The sequence below is a fragment of the Rhinatrema bivittatum genome, chromosome 1 (assembly GCF_901001135.1).
Source record: "Rhinatrema bivittatum chromosome 1, aRhiBiv1.1, whole genome shotgun sequence".
Lineage (NCBI taxonomy): Eukaryota > Metazoa > Chordata > Amphibia > Gymnophiona > Rhinatrematidae > Rhinatrema > Rhinatrema bivittatum.
Window position 1 is genome coordinate 400,779 of NC_042615.1, and position 18,560 is coordinate 419,338.

At 53.6% G+C, this 18,560-nt stretch overlaps 1 protein-coding gene across 1 annotated transcript in view; it reads left to right on the plus strand.

Annotated features, from left to right (window-relative positions):
- The first annotated feature begins 285 nt into the window (after positions 1–285).
- The window catches only part of ANXA5 (annexin A5), a 51,037-nt gene continuing 32,762 nt past the window's right edge, over positions 286–18,560 (plus strand). Inside the window, exons 1-2 of the mRNA XM_029594219.1 lie at positions 286–399; positions 527–592. Of these exons, the coding sequence (XP_029450079.1) occupies positions 581–592 (12 nt within the window). The 5' untranslated portion in view covers positions 286–399; positions 527–580. The remainder of the gene's footprint in view (positions 400–526; positions 593–18,560) is intronic.

The window sequence follows — 18,560 nt, forward strand, 5'->3', positions numbered from 1 at the left end:
AGCGTCTCTCCCATCCCATTTTTCATTTCCCTCCCGCTGACACGTTTCCCTTCCGCCCGTCCGCAGGCGCCGCCAGCACTGAACTCTGGGACAGGGGAAGGTGAACGCCCGGGAAGGGCGGGGTCAGAAAGGGGCGGAGTCTGTCAGGCCGGTTGGGAGTAGCCGGGGGCGGAGTCAGATGTCATGGTTGCGGGCGGGGCGGGGTCAGAAAGGGGCGGAGTCTGTCGGGCCGGTTGGGCGTAACCGGGGGCGGAGTCAAGCAGGGGCGGAGCCTGTCGGGCCGGTTGGGAGTAGCCGGGGGCGGAGTCAGGCAGGGGCGGTGGCTCTTTTCCTCTTTCTTCGACTCTCGGAGAGTTTGCTGCCTTCGCATCCCTCGCTCTAACGCTGCTGCTGTCCCAGGTGAGCGCTGTGAGGGGGCCGGGGCCGGGGCCGGAGGGGGGACCCGGATCTCTCTCCCAGTCCGAGTCCCGGGGGCGAGTCGGGTGCCTGAAACTCACTGCCTTCTCCTCCTCTCTCCTTTCCGCAGCTCTGCAGGCGCCCTCCTTCCTTCCTTCCTCCTCCCGCTCGCTCCGCACAAGCCATGGCCAGTAAGGTGAGTGCCGGGCTGGCTCCGTCCAGCGCTCCTTGCCCTGCTCTGGGAGCGCCCCCTAGGGGAGCAGGCGGGTGTCCTCGGTCTGCATCCGGTGGGTGGGTGACTGTGGCTCCCCTCCTGTGCAGCTCTCGGGCCCTCTCCTTGCTCGTTGGGTGCCCCTTTGGGCTCGGCCGATCTCTGTACCCAGGGGGCCTCCTGGCACTACCCCAGAGCGCTCCCCTTCTGAGAGGGGCTCTGGAGGCAGTCGCCCCTGCCCTGCCAAGAACAGACCCAAGGGGGGGTGCATTGGCTCCCGGCTGGAACTTGGGAGCAGCAGCACCAATCGCCAAGACTTCAACTCTGGCTACTGTGGGCTGGCGCCTCCTCCAGCAGGCAGAACCCTCCTGGCTCTCTCCCCGGCGCCTCCTGCTTGCCCAGCGCTTAGGCTGCCTTCTCAGCAGCCTTGGGACAGGTGAGAGCGGTGCCTGGGGGGGGATGGGAGGCTTGGGACAGGTGAGAGCGGTGCCTGGGGGGGGATGGGAGGCTTGGGACAGGTGAGAGCGGTGCCTGGGGGGGGATGGGAGGCTTGGGAAAGGTGAGCGATGCCTGGGGGGGGATGGGAGGCTTGGGAAAGGTGAGCGATGCCTGGGGGGGATGGGAGGCTTGGGAAAGGTGAGCGATGCCTGGGGGGGGATGGGAGGCTTGGGAAAGGTGAGCGGTGCCTGGGGGGGGATGGGAGGCTTGGGAAAGGTGAGCGATGCCTGGGGGGGGATGGGAGGCTTGGGAAAGGTGAGCGATGCCTGGGGGGGGATGGGAGGCTTGGGAAAGGTGAGCGGTACCTGGGGGGATGGGAGGCTTGGGAAAGGTGAGCGATACCTGGGGGGGATGGGAGGCTTGGGAAAGGTGAGCGATACCTGGGGGGATGGGAGGCTTGGGAAAGGTGAGCGATACCTGGGGGGATGGGAGGCTTGGGAAAGGTGAGCGATACCTGGGGGGGATGGGAGGCTTGGGAAAGGTGAGCGATACCTGGGGGGGGATGGGAGGCTTGGGAAAGGTGAGCGATACCTGGGGGGATGGGAGGCTTGGGAAAGGTGAGCGATACCTGGGGGGATGGGAGGCTGGCAGCTTGGCCATGGATGAATCGCTTGGCATTGGCTTTCATTCAGGCCGATACAGTAAGAAAAGTGGGAGCGCCCACTGTCCCCACACGCGCGCCGGGCACCTCTCCTGGGCACGCGATTCTTTATTTAAATGAGGGGTCGCGCTAATAAGGAGGAGCTAGGGACTCCTGTCGGCAGGTCCCGACAACCGGTGCTCTGTTTTACTGGACCTGCTGACAGCCACGGGTTGGGAAAACAGATGCCGATAAAACTGAGCGTCAGCTTTTCTAACCGCTGACCGGCAAGCAAACTTTTTTTTTTGTCCCCAAATTCTTGGTTCTTCCGACTTCATATCGCTAGGCTATGAAGTCGGAAGGTGTTCAGAAAAGCAGCATCTTCAGCTTTTCTGTACGCGTTTCCCGGTTACTCACAATTTAGGCAGGCGTTAATTTGCGTGTGATGAGCGCTACTAGTTTTTGGGGGGATGGCAGTTTGTTTTCCATGCACTGTTTCCCCTTATAGTATAAGAGATGTGTGGCCAATTTCATGGGAAACAGCGCACTCTTTACCATGAAACTGCTTTACCGTGCTTCCATAATAAGTGATTTGACTTTCCAAATGGCCGTTCTGACTGTGCAGCTTCCTTGGGGCAGCCGTCCAGCCTGCTCACCACACAGTAGTCCTACGATGCATGCTCGGTTGCCTTTAAGCCTGGTACAGGTGCCTGTGTGGCTGCTCCGACTGTGTTGTGGCTCAGGACCCGTGTTCTTGTTGATATTGGGCTGGGATCATGCTGTCTTCATAGAATAACACGCTTAAGAGAAGGATATCTACAGGGTGGAGCTATCAGCTTTCAATCTCCTGGCACATAAGGGGGAGACCAGGGGACTAACTTCATCGCTGATGGGTGCTCTGCAGGCAGGACAGGGGCACTGTTCTGTCTGAGGGGGCAGCATTCGTGGTTCAGACACCTCCTCACCTGCCCTCCTCACTGGCTTCCAGAGAGGAGAGGTACCGGGGGGAGGGCGAGGCTGGGAAGGGGTGAGGTGGCTTGTAGGCAGCAAGGGAAGATTGAGGCAGAGAAGGTTACCCCAGGATGAAAGAGAGAAAAAACAGGGTGAGCTGAGAATAGTACAAGGAGCAAAAAGAATACAGAAAGGCAACGATTTATTTTCAGTGTAGATGGTGGCTCTGCAGAGAGAGCTGACGTGGCTGTGCTCTGCACTAGCGAGGGGGTCACATGCCTCCGTCCCATGCCCTCTCTTCCTCCCTCATGCCTGGGGCGTCTGCCTGCCCCTTCCCGGATCTGCCACTTCCACTCCTGAGAGCAGAGCCAGCTTTTGTGTGCAAGAGGAGCAGAACCTTGCAGAACTAGTCCCCGATCACGCCCTGCAGAGCTTTTTTTTAAAGAAACCACCTTCCGCCGTCTTATTCTCTCGCTTTCAGCCCAGACGTGGGCCTTGTGCTTACGACATCAGGATAATGAGGAATTCCAGACTGGAAAGGGTGCGACCGCCCGCCCTATCCGCCAGGAAAAGAAAACAAAACTAATGGGCGAGCGATGATCCCTTTGTGAGGCCCCTGAACTTTTAAAAGTTGCAAGCTGTCGGAGAAGAGGGAGCTGGGAGGATTTTCAGCTCTGTTCATGCCTCATGTAGTCTCTCTGTTCTGGGGGGGGGCTCAGCAGGTCGGGTTTTTGGGACCTCCCCGATGAATATGCATCGGCTTGGCATTGGGAGCTCGCTCGCTGGCTGTGAATATTCTGCAGACCTGGCTGGGGGTCCCCCAGGCTGGGCTTGGGGAATGCTGATCTCAGTTGCCAGGAGGCAGGAGTTTAACAGCTGCGGGCAGCATTCGAGCCAGGAAAGAGGGGGCCTTGGGGCCTGGGTTCTTTGGGAAGCTGATTCGGGAGTTGAGGGTCTGGATGTGAAACCCCATTACCCCCCTGGGGACCCCCACCCTTCCTGGGATGTGCATGAGAAAGTGTGCTCTGGCCTGCGCTGCACGCTGATCGTCCCTCGGCCTCCCCTGAGTCCGGTTTAAACTCCCGAGCAGCGAGCTCGTGGCGGTGCCGATCCGGTTTGCAGGCTTCTTTGCTTGGCTGGAAGCGCCTCTGGCTTCTCCCCAGCAGTGAGGGAGTCTGAAGAACGCCTGCAGCGTATTTAATTACAAACCCTGAATTCTTAACTCCATTCACTCATTTCTTAGGTGGAGGTGGTTACCGCCGAAACCGAAGCTGGTTTAATTATTTACAGTTTGGCTATAGTTGTGTTGTCAGCTCCTCTGTAGCAGGGTTAGTGAGTGCCTCCTCTGCAGCAGCCCCAGCTTCCGGTTTTATGCCTGTATTTATGTTGAGAACATGTAGCCCTACTTGACTAATATGGTCCGATTCCAGACCTGTGCAGCATTGTTTGTTTTGTTTTTTAGGGGATAATTTCTAGGGCTTCCTGCTGTGCTTGTTTGTACCCTCTGGTTCCCCTCCTGGTTGGAGGGGGAGGGTGTGGTACTGGGGAGTCAGCAGTAGGCAGGTAGGGGCCGTGCATGCCCCTGGTGAGCGGTGCTGCCTCCGCACTGTCGCCTTTGTTACCTGTTTCCAGGGAAGGCTTGGTGTGCGCCGCTGCTCTGTGCCAGCGTGCCTGCCTCTTACCAGGAACTTAAGCCCACCTGGGCCTGGTGCCAGGTGTGCCTGGCTCAGCATCTCCCAGGGTATGGAAAGCAAGTGCTAGCAGGCTAAATGCAAAACTGGAAATCTGTAGCAGCGCCTTCCCTCTAAAAGGGTCACAGGTTAGATCCTGCTCTGAATCTGATGCCGCGGAGGAGGGAGATGACCCATAGTCCGTTCAGAAGCAGTGCCCTGCCCTTTTAAATTTGTCAGCCTGCAGAAGAGCTCAAGGCAGCATCCAGTGATAAAATGTGACCCATGATAAATCCACCAGCACACAAACATCAAATAGAACAAAGGGTCAGAGCCAATGGAAAATAAAATCAACAGAATGAAGAGGAATAAATCTACAGTAGTGAATACATGGAGATATGATCTGGATTTTGACTCTTACTAAAAGCCGGAATGGCTCAAGTACTGTGGTGCAGGATCCTGGAGAGAACCAGCTTACACTCACACACAGTGAACAGCACAGTAAGTCCCTGCTGGACTACCTGCTTGAGAAACTACAGCGAATCACATTCCCCACACAACTTTTTATCTAACTTTCCAGGTTTTCAACACCACTGAATAGGATAAAAGGGGAATGATAGGTAAAAGAAATGAGTGAGCAGGTGGTCAGAGACAGGGCTGGACTAGCCTGGGATAAGCACAGAGGATCCTTAGCTGTGGGGGAGTGAGGGGTAAAGCCTGGGATAAGCACAGAGGATCCTTAGCTGTGGGGGAGTGAGGGGTAAAGCCTGGGATAAGCACAGAGGATCCTTAGCTGTGGGGGAGTGAGGGGTAAAGCCTGGGATAAGCACAGAGGATCCTTAGCTGTGAGGGAGTGAGGGGTAAAGCCTGGGATAAGCACAGAGGATCCTTAGCTGTGGGGGAGTGAGGGGGAAAGCCTGGGATAAGCACAGAGGATCCTTAGCTGTGAGGGAGTGAGAGGTAAAGCCTGGGATAAGCACAGAGGATCCTTAGCTGTGGGGGAGTGAGAGGTAAAGCCTGGGATAAGCACAGAGGATCCTTAGCTGTGGGGGAGGGAGGGTAAAGCCTGGGATAAGCACAGAGGATCCTTAGCTGTGGGGAGTGAGGGGTAAAGCCTGGGATAAGCACAGAGGATCCTTAGCTGTGAGGAGTGAGGGGTAAAGCCTGGGATAAAGCACAGAGGATCCTGAGCTGTGAGGGGAGTGAGGGGTAAAGCCTGGGATAAGCACAGAGGATCCTTAGCTGTGAGGGAGTGAGGGGTAAAGCCTGGGATAAGCACAGAGGATCCTTAGCTGTGGGGGAGTGAGGGGTAAAGCCTGGGATAAGCACAGAGGATCCTTAGCTGTGAGGGAGTGAGGGGTAAAGCCTGGGATAAGCACAGAGGATCCTTAGCTGTGGGGGAGTGAGGAGGTAAAGCCTGGGATAAGCACAGAGGATCCTTAGCTGTGGGGGAGTGAGGGGTAAAGCCTGGGATAAGCACAGAGGATCCTTAGCTGTGAGGGGAGTTAGGGGTAAAGCCTGGGATAAGCACAGAGGATCCTTAGCTGTGGGGGAGTAAGGGGTGAGGATCCTTAGCTGTGAGGGGTAAAGCCTGGGTTAAGCACAGAGGATCCTTAGCTGTGAGGGGTAAAGCCTGGGATAAGCACAGAGGATCCTTAGCTGTGAGGGGTAAAGCCTGGATAAGCACAGAGGATCCTTAGCTGTGAGGGGTAAAGCCTGGGATAAGCACAGAGGATCCTTAGCTGTGGGGGAGTGAGAGGTAAAGCCTGGGATAAGCACAGAGGATCCTTAGCTGTGAGGGAGTGAGGGGTAAGCCTGGGATACACAGAGGATCCTTAGCTGTGGGGAGTGAGGGGTAAAGCCTGGGATAAGCACAGAGGATCCTTAGCTGTGAGGGGTAAAGCCTGGGATAAGCACAGAGGATCCTTAGCTGTGGGGAGTGAGGGATAAAGCCTGGGATAAGCACAGAGGATCCTTAGCTGTGGGGGAGTGAGGGGTAAAGCCTGGGATAAGCACAGAGGATCCTTAGCTGTGAGGGAGTGAGAGGTAAAGCCTGGATAAGCACAGAGGATCCTTAGCTGTGGGAGAGTGAGAGGTAAGCACAGAGGATCCTTAGCTGTGAGGGAGTGAGAGGTAAAGCCTGGGATAAGCACAGAGGATCTTAGCTGTGGGGGAGTGAGGGGTAAAGCCTGGGATAAGCACAGAGGATCCTTAGCTGTGAGGGAGTGAGGGGTAAAGCCTGGGATAAGCACAGAGGATCCTTAGCTGTGAGGGAGTGAGGGGTAAAGCCTGGGATAAGCACAGAGGATCCTTAGCTGTGAGGGAGTGAGGGGTAAAGCCTGGGATAAGCACAGAGGATCCTTAGCTGTGAGGGAGTGAGGGGTAAAGCCTGGGATAAGCACAGAGGATCCTTAGCTGTGAGGGAGTGAGGGGTAAAGCCTGGGATAAGCACAGAGGATCCTTAGCTGTGAGGGAGTGAGAGGGAAAGCCTGGGATAAGCACAGAGGATCCTTAGCTGTGAGGGTGTGAGGGGTAAAGCCTGGGATAAGCACAGAGGATCCTTAGCTGTGAGGGAGTGAGAGTAAAGCCTGGGATAAGCACAGAGGAGCCTTAGCTGTGGGGGAGTGAGGGGTAAAGCCTGGGATAAGCACAGAGGATCCTTAGCTGTGAGGGGAGTGAGAGGGTAAAGCCTGGGATAAGCACAGAGGATCCTTAGCTGTGAGGGGAGTGAGGGGTAAAGCCTGGGATAAGCACAGAGGATCCTTAGCTGTGGGGGAGTGAGGGGTAAAGCCTGGGATAAGCACAGAGGATCCTTAGCTGTGGGGGAGTGAGGGTAAAGCCTGGGATAAGCACAGAGGATCCTTAGCTGTGGGGGAGTGAGAGGTAAAGCCTGGGATAAGCACAGAGGATCCTTAGCTGTGAGGGGAGTGAGGGGAAAAGCCTGGGATAAGCACAGAGGATCCTTAGCTGTGAGGGAGTGAGGGGTAAAGCCTGGGATAAGCACAGAGGATCCTTAGCTGTGAGGGGAGTGAGGGGTAAAGCCTGGGATAAGCACAGAGGATCCTTAGCTGTGGGGGAGTGAGAGGGTAAAGCCTGGGATAAGCACAGAGGATCCTTAGCTGTGGAGGGAGTGAGGGGTAAAGCCTGGGATAAGCACAGAGGATCCTTAGCTGTGAGGGAGTGAGGGGTAAAGCCTGGGATAAGCACAGAGGATCCTTAGCTGTGGGGGGAGTGAGGGGTAAAGCCTGGGATAAGCACAGAGGATCCTTAGCTGTGGGGGGAGTGAGGGGTAAAGCCTGGGATAAGCACAGAGGATCCTTAGCTGTGGGGGAGTGAGGGGTAAAGCCTGGGATAAGCACAGAGGATCCTTAGCTGTGAGGGAGTGAGGGGTAAAGCCTGGGATAAGCACAGAGGATCCTTAGCTGTGGGAGAGTGAGGGTAAAGCCTGGGATAAGCACAGAGGATCCTTAGCTGTGAGGGAGTGAGGGGTAAAGCCTGGGATAAGCACAGAGGATCCTTAGCTGTGAGGGGAGTGAGGGGTAAAGCCTGGATAAGCACAGAGGATCCTTAGCTGTGAGGGAGTGAGGGGTAAAGCCTGGGATAAGCACAGAGGATCCTTAGCTGTGGGGGAGTGAGGGGTAAAGCCTGGGATAAGCACAGAGGGTCCTTAGCTGTGGGGGAGTGAGGGGTAAAGCCTGGGATAAGCACAGAGGATCCTTAGCTGTGGGGGAGTGAGGGGGAAAGCCTGGGATAAGCACAGAGGATCCTTAGCTGTGAGGGAGTTAGGGGTAAAGCCTGGGATAAGCACAGAGGATCCTTAGCTGTGAGGGAGTTAGGGGTAAAGCCTGGGATAAGCACAGAGGATCCTTAGCTGTGGGGGAGTGAGGGGTAAAGCCTGGGATAAGCACAGAGGATCCTCCTTAGCTGTGGGGGACTGAGGGGTAAAGCCTGGGATAAGCACAGAGGATCCTTAGCTGTGAGGGAGTTAGGAGTAAAGCCTGGGATAAGCACAGAGGATCCTTAGCTGTGGGGGAGTGAGGGGTAAAGCCTGGGATAAGCACAGAGGATCCTCAGCTGTGGGGGAGTGAGGGGTAAAGCCTGGGATAAGCACAGAGGATCCTCCTTAACTGTGGGGGACTGAGGGGTAAAGCCTGGAATAAGCACAGAGGATCCTTAGCTGTGAGGGAGTGAGAGGTAAAGCCTGGGATAAGCACAGAGGATCCTTAGCTGTGAGGGAGTTAGGGGTAAAGCCTGGGATAAGCACAGAGGATCCTTAGCTGTGGGGGAGTGAGGGGTAAAGCTTGGGATAAGCACAGAGGATCCTTAGCTGTGAGGGAGTGAGAGGTAAAGCCTGGGATAAGCACAGAGGATCCTTAGCTGTGAGGGAGTGAGGAGGTAAAGCCTGGGATAAGCACAGAGGATCCTTAGCTGTGAGGGGTAAAGCCTGGGATAAGCACAGAGGATCCTTAGCTGTGAGGGGAGTGAGGGGTAAAGCCTGGGATAAGCACAGAGGATCCTTAGCTGTGGGGGAGTGAGAGGTAAAGCCTGGGATAAGCACAGAGGATCCTTAGCTGTGAGGGAGTGAGAGGTAAAGCCTGGGATAAGCACAGAGGATCCTTAGCTGTGAGGGAGTGAGGGGTAAAGCCTGGGATAAGCACAGAGGATCCTTAGCTGTGAGAGGTAAAGCCTGGGATAAGCACAGAGGATCCTTAGCTGTGAGGGAGTGAGGGGTAAAGCTGGGATAAGCACAGAGGATCCTTAGCTGTGAGGGAGTGAGGGGTAAAGCCTGGGATAAGCACAGAGGATCCTTAGCTGTGAGGGAGTGGAGGGGTAAAAGCCTGGGATAAGCACAGAGGATCCTTAGCTGTGAGGGAGTGAGGGGTAAAGCCTGGGATAAGCACAGAGGATCCTTAGCTGTGGGGAGTGAGAGGTAAAGCCTGGGATAAGCACAGAGGATCCTTAGCTGTGAGGGGTAAAGCCTGGGATAAGCACAGATGATCCTTAGCTGTGGGGGAGTGAGAGGTAAAGCCTGGGATAAGCACAGAGGATCCTTAGCTGTGGGGGAGTGAGAGGTAAAGCCTGGGATAAGCACAGAGGATCCTTAGCTGTGAGGGAGTGAGAGGTAAAGCCTGGGTTAAGCACAGAGGATCCTTAGCTGTGAGGGGTAAAGCCTGGGATAAGCACAGAGGATCCTTAGCTGTGAGGGGTAAAGCCTGGGATAAGCACAGAGGATCCTTAGCTGTGAGTGGTAAAGCCTGGGATAAGCACAGAGGATCCTTAGCTGTGAGGGGTAAAGCCTGGGATAGCACAGAGGATCCTTAGCTGTGAGGGGTAAAGCCTGGGATAAGCACAAGGATCCTTAGCTGTGGGGGATGAGGGGTAAGCTGGGATAAGCACAGAGGATCCTTAGCTGTGAGGGAGTGAGGGGTAAAGCCTGGATAAGCACAGAGGATCCTTAGCTGTGAGGGAGTGAGGGGTAAAGCCTGGGATAAGCACAGAGGATCCTTAGCTGTGAGGGTAAAGCCTGGGATAAGCACAGAGTCCTTAGCTGTGGGGGAGTGAGAGGTAAGCCTGGGATAAGCACAGAGGATCCTTAGCTGTGGGGAGTGAGGGTAAACCTGGGATAAGCACAGAGATCCTTAGCTGTGAGGGAGTGAGAGGTAAAGCCTGGGATAAGCACAGAGGATCCTTAGCTGTGGGGGAGTGAGAGGTAAAGCCTGGGATAAGCACAGAGGATCCTTAGCTGTGAGGGAGTGAGGGGTAAAGCCTGGGATAAGCACAGAGGATCCTTAGCTGTGGGGGGAGTGAGGGGTAAAGCCTGGGATAAGCACAGAGGATCCTTAGCTGTGAGGGAGTGAGGGGTAAAGCCTGGGATAAGCACAGAGGATCCTTAGCTGTGGGGGAGTGAGGGGTAAAGCCTGGGATAAGCACAGAGGATCCTTAGCTGTGGGGGAGTGAGGGGTAAAGCCTGGGATAAGCACAGAGGATCCTTAGCTGTGGGGGGAGTGAGGGGTAAAGCCTGGGATAAGCACAGAGGATCCTTAGCTGTGGGGGGAGTGAGAGGTAAAGCCTGGGATAAGCACAGAGGATCCTTAGCTGTGGGGGAGTGAGAGGTAAAGCCTGGGATAAGCACAGAGGATCCTTAGCTGTGGGGGGAGTGAGAGGTAAAGCCTGGGATAAGCACAGAGGATCCTTAGCTGTGGGGGGAGTGAGGGGTAAAGCCTGGGATAAGCACAGAGGATCCTTAGCTGTGAGGGGAGTGAGGGGTAAAGCCTGGGATAAGCACAGAGGATCCTTAGCTGTGGGGGGAGTGAGGGGTAAAGCCTGGGATAAGCACAGAGGATCCTTAGCTGTGGGGGGAGTGAGAGGTAAAGCCTGGGATAAGCACAGAGGATCCTTAGCTGTGGGGGGAGTGAGGGGTAAAGCCTGGGATAAGCACAGAGGATCCTTAGCTGTGAGGGGAGTGAGGGGTAAAGCCTGGGATAAGCACACAGGATCCTTAGCTGTGGGGGGAGTGAGGAGTAAAGCCTGGGATAAGCACAGAGGATCCTTAGCTGTGGGGGGAGTGAGGGGTAAAGCCTGGGATAAGCACAGAGGATCCTTAGCTGTGGGGGGAGTGAGGGGTAAAGCCTGGGATAAGCACAGAGGATCCTTAGCTGTGAGGGGAGTGAGGGGTAAAGCCTGGGATAAGCACAGAGGATCCTTAGCTGTGGGGGGAGTGGGGGGTAAAGCCTGGGATAAGCACAGAGGATCCTTAGCTGTGAGGGAGTGAGGGGTAAAGCCTGGGATAAGCACAGAGGATCCTTAGCTGTGGGGGAGTGAGGAGGTAAAGCCTGGGATAAGCACAGAGGATCCTTAGCTGTGAGGGAGTGAGGGGTAAAGCCTGGGATAAGCACAGAGGATCCTTAGCTGTGGGGGAGTGAGGGGTAAAGCCTGGGATAAGCACAGAGGATCCTTAGCTGTGAGGGAGTGAGGGGTAAAGCCTGGGATAAGCACAGAGGATCCTTAGCTGTGGGGAGTGAGGGGTAAAGCCTGGGATAAGCACAGAGGATCCTTAGCTGTGAGGGAGTGAGGAGGTAAAGCCTGGGATAAGCACAGAGGATCCTTAGCTGTGAGGGAGTGAGGGGTAAAGCCTGGGATAAGCACAGAGGATCCTTAGCTGTGGGGGAGTGAGGGGTAAAGCCTGGGATAAGCACAGAGGATCCTTAGCTGTGAGGGAGTGAGGGGTAAAGCCTGGGATAAGCACAGAGGATCCTTAGCTGTGAGGGAGTGAGGGGTAAAGCCTGGGATAAGCACAGAGGATCCTTAGCTGTGAGGGAGTGAGGGGTAAAGCCTGGGATAAGCACAGAGGATCCTTAGCTGTGAGGGAGTGAGGGGTAAAGCCTGGGATAAGCACAGAGGATCCTTAGCTGTGAGGGAGTGAGAGGTAAAGCCTGGGATAAGCACAGAGGATCCTTAGCTGTGAGGGAGTGAGAGGTAAAGCCTGGGATAAGCACAGAGGATCCATAGCTGTGAGGGGTAAAGCCTGGGATAAGCACAGAGGATCCTTAGCTGTGAGGGAGTGAGAGGTAAAGCCTGGGATAAGCACAGAGGATTCTTAGCTGTGGGGGAGTGAGAGGTAAAGCCTGGGATAAGCACAGAGGATCCTTAGCTGTGGGGGAGTGAGAGTGATCTTGCAAGTCTGTGGAAGCACCGAGGAGTCTATTTGTTATTGTGAATTGAAGGTAGAGTTGTTGGTTCTTTGCTTTTTATAGAGGGGGGGGGGGGGGGGGGGACCGATGAGATGGGCCTGGAGGTCTTTATCTGGCTTTCTGTCCTATGATGTTGGTTTTTTCTCAGTCCTTATACTCTGTTTAGGGGAGGGACATACCAGAATGACCCCCATGGGGGAGGACAGTGCTTGCTCCTGTCGGTCTCCTCCTCCTGCTTTGTGTCCGGGGAGCTCTGAACAGGTGGGAGCGTGTTGGCTTCCTCGAATCGCTAGACGTTCAGTCCCGTGAGTTGTGAAGGGGAGCCCGCTTTGTCCGTCGAGGGCCCCAGCCTGTGATGTCCTCAGGCCTGGTAATCCTCCCAGTGCCTGCCCGGCGCTCACATTAGAGGCACTCGGGGCCCTCCAGGGACGGCCAGGGTAGGAGATTCCTGGAAGAAGCTTTCAGCATGGACGCGTCTGGCAGCTTCTGATGACCTTCCAGCTCGGGCTTTGGTGAACGTTTCCAAGCCCCTGCTCTTTGTTCTTCCTGCGGTCGATCATCGCTGACTCTGAAGATGAGAGCGGAGGTCCCTGGTGGGGGTGAGGGCCCTTACTTTGCCTGGAGCCACGCTCGTGGTCTGTAACTTCAGGAGCTGCTTCCCGGGGCCTTTTAAAAGCTTTAGTGAAGTTCAGATGAAAATGCTTCCCCTCTCCACCTGTTTCCCTGACAGAGTCTGCGCTGGATGTCGGGGACCGCGCGACTCTCTGCCTCCTGCTGGAATGGACTCTCCGGCTTTTTCCTGCCCTGTCTGAGGCTGTGAGATGAAGTGGGAGAACGGTCCAGGTCGTGCTTTTATAACTGGATTTGGTGACACGAGTGGCCTTGAAATTGTTGGGATTTTCACTCTTCTGGAGGTGTAACCCTTGTGGAGGGAGTGACCTCTCTCTTATATTAGTATCTCGGGGTTTTATGGCTGGAGGCCGGCCGTTTGGTCAGCGCCCGCGTTAGGATTTCTGGTTTATTGTTAGGTGATTGCAGATCTTTGTGGTTGGGGCCCGGGAAAGGTGGGCGCTGGTGGATGCGGGCGGGATCTCGTGTGCCCTTCTGCCCAGGATGGGGACGTAGACAGACTCCCGGATAAAGGTGGTCAAGCGCCGGGCCATGTAGACAGAATAGCGCAGCGGAGCAGACGAATCGGTTTCTCTTCCTGGAGGGCTGCCTGTTTACTGCAGGCAGCCCTCCCATTGCTCTTTTAATATATAGAGACCGATGCAGGGAGCCAGGGTAGGAGGGGGAGCCCATAGAAGGGGCTAAGGGAAGTCTGGATGTAGCCCGGTCACTACTGGGTTCTTTGTCCGTCATATTGTTCTGAATAGGGTGGAAGAATATTTAGGAAAGCTAAGCACCTTGGGGGGGGGGGGGGGAAAGGAAAAAAGTCTCTGTTTTAACAAATTATACAGTGGCCGATCGTGATAGCCGGGAAGAACCTGAACTTCCCATACAACCAGGAGCCGCAGAAATGAGCACAATAGCAGCACTTTTGAGAGTATAGAACAACAGTCATTCAATTAGCAGTAGATATTTATTTATTTAAAAATGTTTCTATACCGCTCTTCCAAACAAGGTTTCGTCAAAATGGTGTACAAAAGATACAAATCCATAAAAATAACATAATTAAAAATTACACTGGCCAGGCATATCTTCCCTGCCACGCAGCTGGGAGCCCAAATCTTAGGAAAGGCGGATTGCCTACTCCTCTTCGTTATTGTCCATGTTTGATGGTCTAAATGCAAAAGATCTAACATTTCCGCAAACCAGACGTCTGAGCATCATTCTGAATCCGTTTCTATAAGATACATTTCCGAGCAATGCACACCCCCTTGAGCAAGCTGGGATACTGCGACTTACGTTGTCTGCAGTAACTCCCAAATCTCCTAATAGAGGCCCGCGCAGGGACCGGGCACCTCAACACTGGGGACAGATACTTCAGTACAGATTCCCCAAAGACAATCCAATAGCTCATGACTTAGAGGCATGGGCTTCAGGACATTTAGGATACTGTGGGGAAGGAATAAGTTTAATTTGGTAGGCCTTTTAGGTGGAATAATTATCTAGTGCAGTACTCGTAAATACTGCTCACGCAACCCAATTGAAGGAATGGCTTTATATAAGATGGCTTTCCTGGTTTTTTTAAGAGCCTCACCATCAAATTCTTGCCCCAAATCCCGATTCCACAATTCAGCCAACACCCCAAGCCCCCTTGAGAGGCGAGAGAGTGCAAAAATGTATACAGGCTAGCCAGTGACTGCTTCCATTCTCTAAATAAAGACAGAAGCCTTTGAAAAGGACCCAGTGCATAAGGGGCTTGACAAGGGCCCAAGTTTTTGGAGATAAAAGCAATTTGGAAATAAATTTTGACCCCAGTCAAGACTTAATAGCTCTTGACATTTTATGAATGGATACACTTGTTGACTTTTATTCAGAAAATCATAGAATGTAGGATGACCTGCACGAGCCAGTCATGTAAAACCATTTACTATCTTGTCCGGGCAAAAACCAACCAAGGAGAGATCTTCCATCTTATGGCTGTCCAGCCAAACTGCATGTATTTCACCAAAATATTCTCAGACAAATGAGCCGGAAGAACTATAGAACATGCATGGAGCAGAAACCATAAATCATAAGAAGAAGCCATCCGTTGTTCCATCTGCACATCAGCAAAACAATGGCTACCTGATCTCTATCAGGCAAGTCTTCCACCTCTGCCATATATAATTGGTGATACTAAGATTGAAAATTAGCAGCAATACACTCAGTAGAGAACAAATCCGGGCCCCGGGGTAGCACATAATACCTGAATAGCCTGAAAAAAAAGAAACCGGAAAACCATCAAGCCTAGCATCCTGTTTCCAACAGAGGCCAAAACAGGCCACAAGAGAGTAAATAACCGATTCACATCTACTCGTTCAAGACCTCTCGTGATCTTAAACACCTCTATCATATCCCCCCTCAGCCGTCTCTTCTCCAAGCTGAACAGCCCTAATCTCTTAAACCTTTCCTCATAGGGGAGATGTTCCATCCCCTTTATCATTTTGGTTGCCCTTCTCTGTACCTTCTCCATCACATCTTTATCTTTTTTGAGATGCGGCGACCAGAATTGTACACAGTATTCAAGGTGCGGTCTCACCATGGAGCGATACAGAGGCATTATTCCGTTTTATTCACCATTCCCTTTCTAATAATTCCCAACATTCTGTTTGCTTTTTTGACTGCCGCAGCACACTGAGCCGACGATTTCAATGTGTTATCCACTATGACACCTAGATCTCTTTCTTGGGTTGTAGCACCTAATATGGAACCCAACATCGTGTAATTATAGCATGGGTTATTTTTCCCTATATGCATCACCTTGCATTTGTCCACATTAAATTTCATCTGCCATTTGGATGCCCAATCTTCCAGTCTTGCAAGGTCCTCCTGTAATTTCCCATTACTCCCCCTGAGATTAGAAACAAATGTAGGTTTCCATTCACCCTTCATTAAATGAGTTAGTAGGATACCAGGTTTATTACTATGAAGAAAAAGTTTGTTTCAACGAAAACAAAGATGTCACTCTCTTATGCAAGATCTCATTCAAAGATTTCCGTAATAAAAGAAACTGGCGTTGGAGTTCAGGGGACGGATTCAAATTGAGATCCCTTTTATGCCTAATAGAGCACCCAATGAGGTCCCCTCGAAGCACTACTTTGGCCGTTTCCCAAAAAAGAATGGGATCTGAATGATGTTCATTATTGGATTCCTATTCTTGCCATTTAGGCAGCAAAAATAAAATCCATAAAAGCTTTATCCTGCATCAACCACATCTGCATTTTCCAGTTAGAAAGATCCCGGTCAGAGCCCGGTTTCTGTAAAACACAAGTCACCGGACAATGATCGGATACCACCACAGGTTCAATAGCTGAGCTCTGGACTTTTGAGTCCCTTCTTTTTCAGCTTAAGATGGACTTTAGCAGTCAAATGCGTCTCTTGCAAAAAAAACCCAAACCCATCCTTTGAGCCGGTTTACACTAGAAAGTACTTTTCCCCTTTTTCCAGGGGTGCCCGGTCCTGCTACATTCCACGTAAGAAACTTGAGTTGACTTCCCATCATTCAGGAAACCATAAGGAACCCCCAGTCTCGGAGGATCTCCAAAGGTTAATAACTCGTACTGCGTTTCAAGGGGGCGCAGTTGTAGTGGAAACATAAGAGAGATATATCTGTGACTCATAACTATCTCCCTCTGCCCGAATAGCAGTGACTCCTGGAACCCCCAATCACCACCCGACTCCCCAATCACCCCCCAACTCTTTCTAAGCTCCCATCAGTGTGAGAGAGCATCTTCTCTACCCTCAGAGAGCTGAAGCCCCCATTGATGCGCACAGGTGCCCTCCCCCTGTCCCATCTCCACCCCCCCTCACAGAACCAAGAACTGGTAAACGAGGAGGACCATAGGGAGCCCCTCCTGAACCGCACCCTTACAGCCAGTAAGAGGAGCACCTCCGAGGGTCTGTTTAACGAGCAGGGGCTAAAACGCAACGCAAGTCCCACTGGTGTGAACACAGATGCAAATGAGTAAGGACCACAGAGGCGTTGGGAATTTCATTTAAGAAAGTGGTTGAAACCAAGGAGGGAGAATGGGGGATTCAGGTTAAGGGACCTCAAAGAGGGTGGGCTTTTTTTTTAAGCAGCCTGCGAGAGATGGGAAGAAAGCTGCAGCTGCTCTTGCTACCTTGAGGCGTTACCTGGCTTAATCCCCGTGTCGCTGCTGTGGGCTCTTTACGCCAAGATTGAAAGGCTCCACAGACGATGGGCGAGGGCCCAGTGCAGCCCTCGGGGGCCCCCGGCAGTGGCTGAAGGAGAATGCGTTCTGCTCGCGCGCCTGATGTGGGGAGTGGGGGCGCGTCGGCGGCGCGGGCCTCGCCAGTGCAAGGCCGCCACGGATTGGCTGTGCTCTGCGTTGCTGGCGTGGGTGGAGCCACTTGACCCCGGGGGATTGGCTGCTCTGGGTGGTGATGGGGGAGGAAGGTGCCGGTGGCACTGAGCTTCGGGTTCTGCGGGGGCGGATCCTGCGGCGGCCATTGGTGCGGGGGAGGGGAAGGAGCATCGTCCCCTGGGGATGCAGAGATCCTCGTGACTCGGATACCCCAAGATCGCGTGTTCTCCCTGCTCGTATCACCAGTCTGCCACCTTGCAAGACAGGAGGAGCTGCTAATGGTAATTATTTTGATTAATCGCTTCAAAACGGTGTACAAGAAAACTTAAACAGTGAAATATTTATATCTAACTGTAATAAAAGGAAGGGACGAGAGAGGGAGAGGAAGCGAGAGTGCACATGGGGGGGTGTGTGAGAGAGCCTGCAGCCGGGTACCAGGGGAGACCTGGGGATGTGGCGGGATTACCAGCCATGGAGAAATCCTAGACATGAACGCTGCTCCTCCTATCCGCCCTGCCCCCATCCCCAACATTTCAAATCACTGAAAAGGCCAGAAACGGTCCTCAGCAATCAGGCCTGCCCTCCCAGTGCCTTCGACTGTCCGGTGCTGCCCTTCTCTTGGTCCATAGCTTTATATGTCCTGCTCTGCAGCAGGGCACCCCTCCACCCCCTGCTCATGGACGTTTGAGCGGTTACCACCCCAAGAACAGGCGGGGCAGCTGCCAGGAGTCCAGTCATACCCCCCCCCCCCTGCTGAGGCTCATTCTCTATTGGCCTCGTCCCAAAAAAAGCCTGAGAGCAGAGCCATGCAGTCGCCTGGGAGAGAGTCCCGGGGGGGGGGGGGGGGGCAGCTGCTCCCGCCAGGGCCCGTCCACGGGCGCGTGACATCTTTTGTTGCTGGCGTGATTAAGGGTCATCGGGTTAGATGAACGTGGGGAAGGCCTGTTCTGTGCGCCGTTCTCTTCCTGACACGGTTATCGCTCAGCCGATGTCATTGAAGTTTGTTTTCTTTGAGCGAGCGTTCCCTAATATGAGGTGCTGAGATGTTTTGGGGCTTTTTTTTTTAGATTTTATCTATTGATTTAGAAAAGATCCGGGATGATGATGACTTGTTTAATGTCTGAAAATTAACGAGGGGTCTGTGATTGCGAGTGGACGCGGTTGGTCTTAAACGATCTGTAAAGACACGGGGGACTGCATTAATATGGCACAGATGATAGGCATGGGGAAGAGAAACGATGAGTGCCCTGGTTTGGTTTGTTTTTTTTTGTGTAGATCTTGTATTTGACGATAAAAGGGCCGATGCGATACATCAGCGCGGGAAACAGGGCTGCGCACGGCTCCTGGGCCCAGGACTGAATACTTAAATGAGGGGTCGCAGTGCCGAGGAGGCGCTAGGGACAGACGGGCGCCCAGGAGAGAGAGAGTGGCTGTCAGCGGGTTAGGAACAGGGGCGCCGGTTAGTTGTGTCCCTTCTCCTAACCTGACCCCCAGCTCTCTTTCTCTCTCTCTCTCACTTCATCTCGCCACGGTGTTAAGTTGGAGGGAGTACGGAAGAGCAGTGAATTCTGCTACTCTGTTCACTCTTTT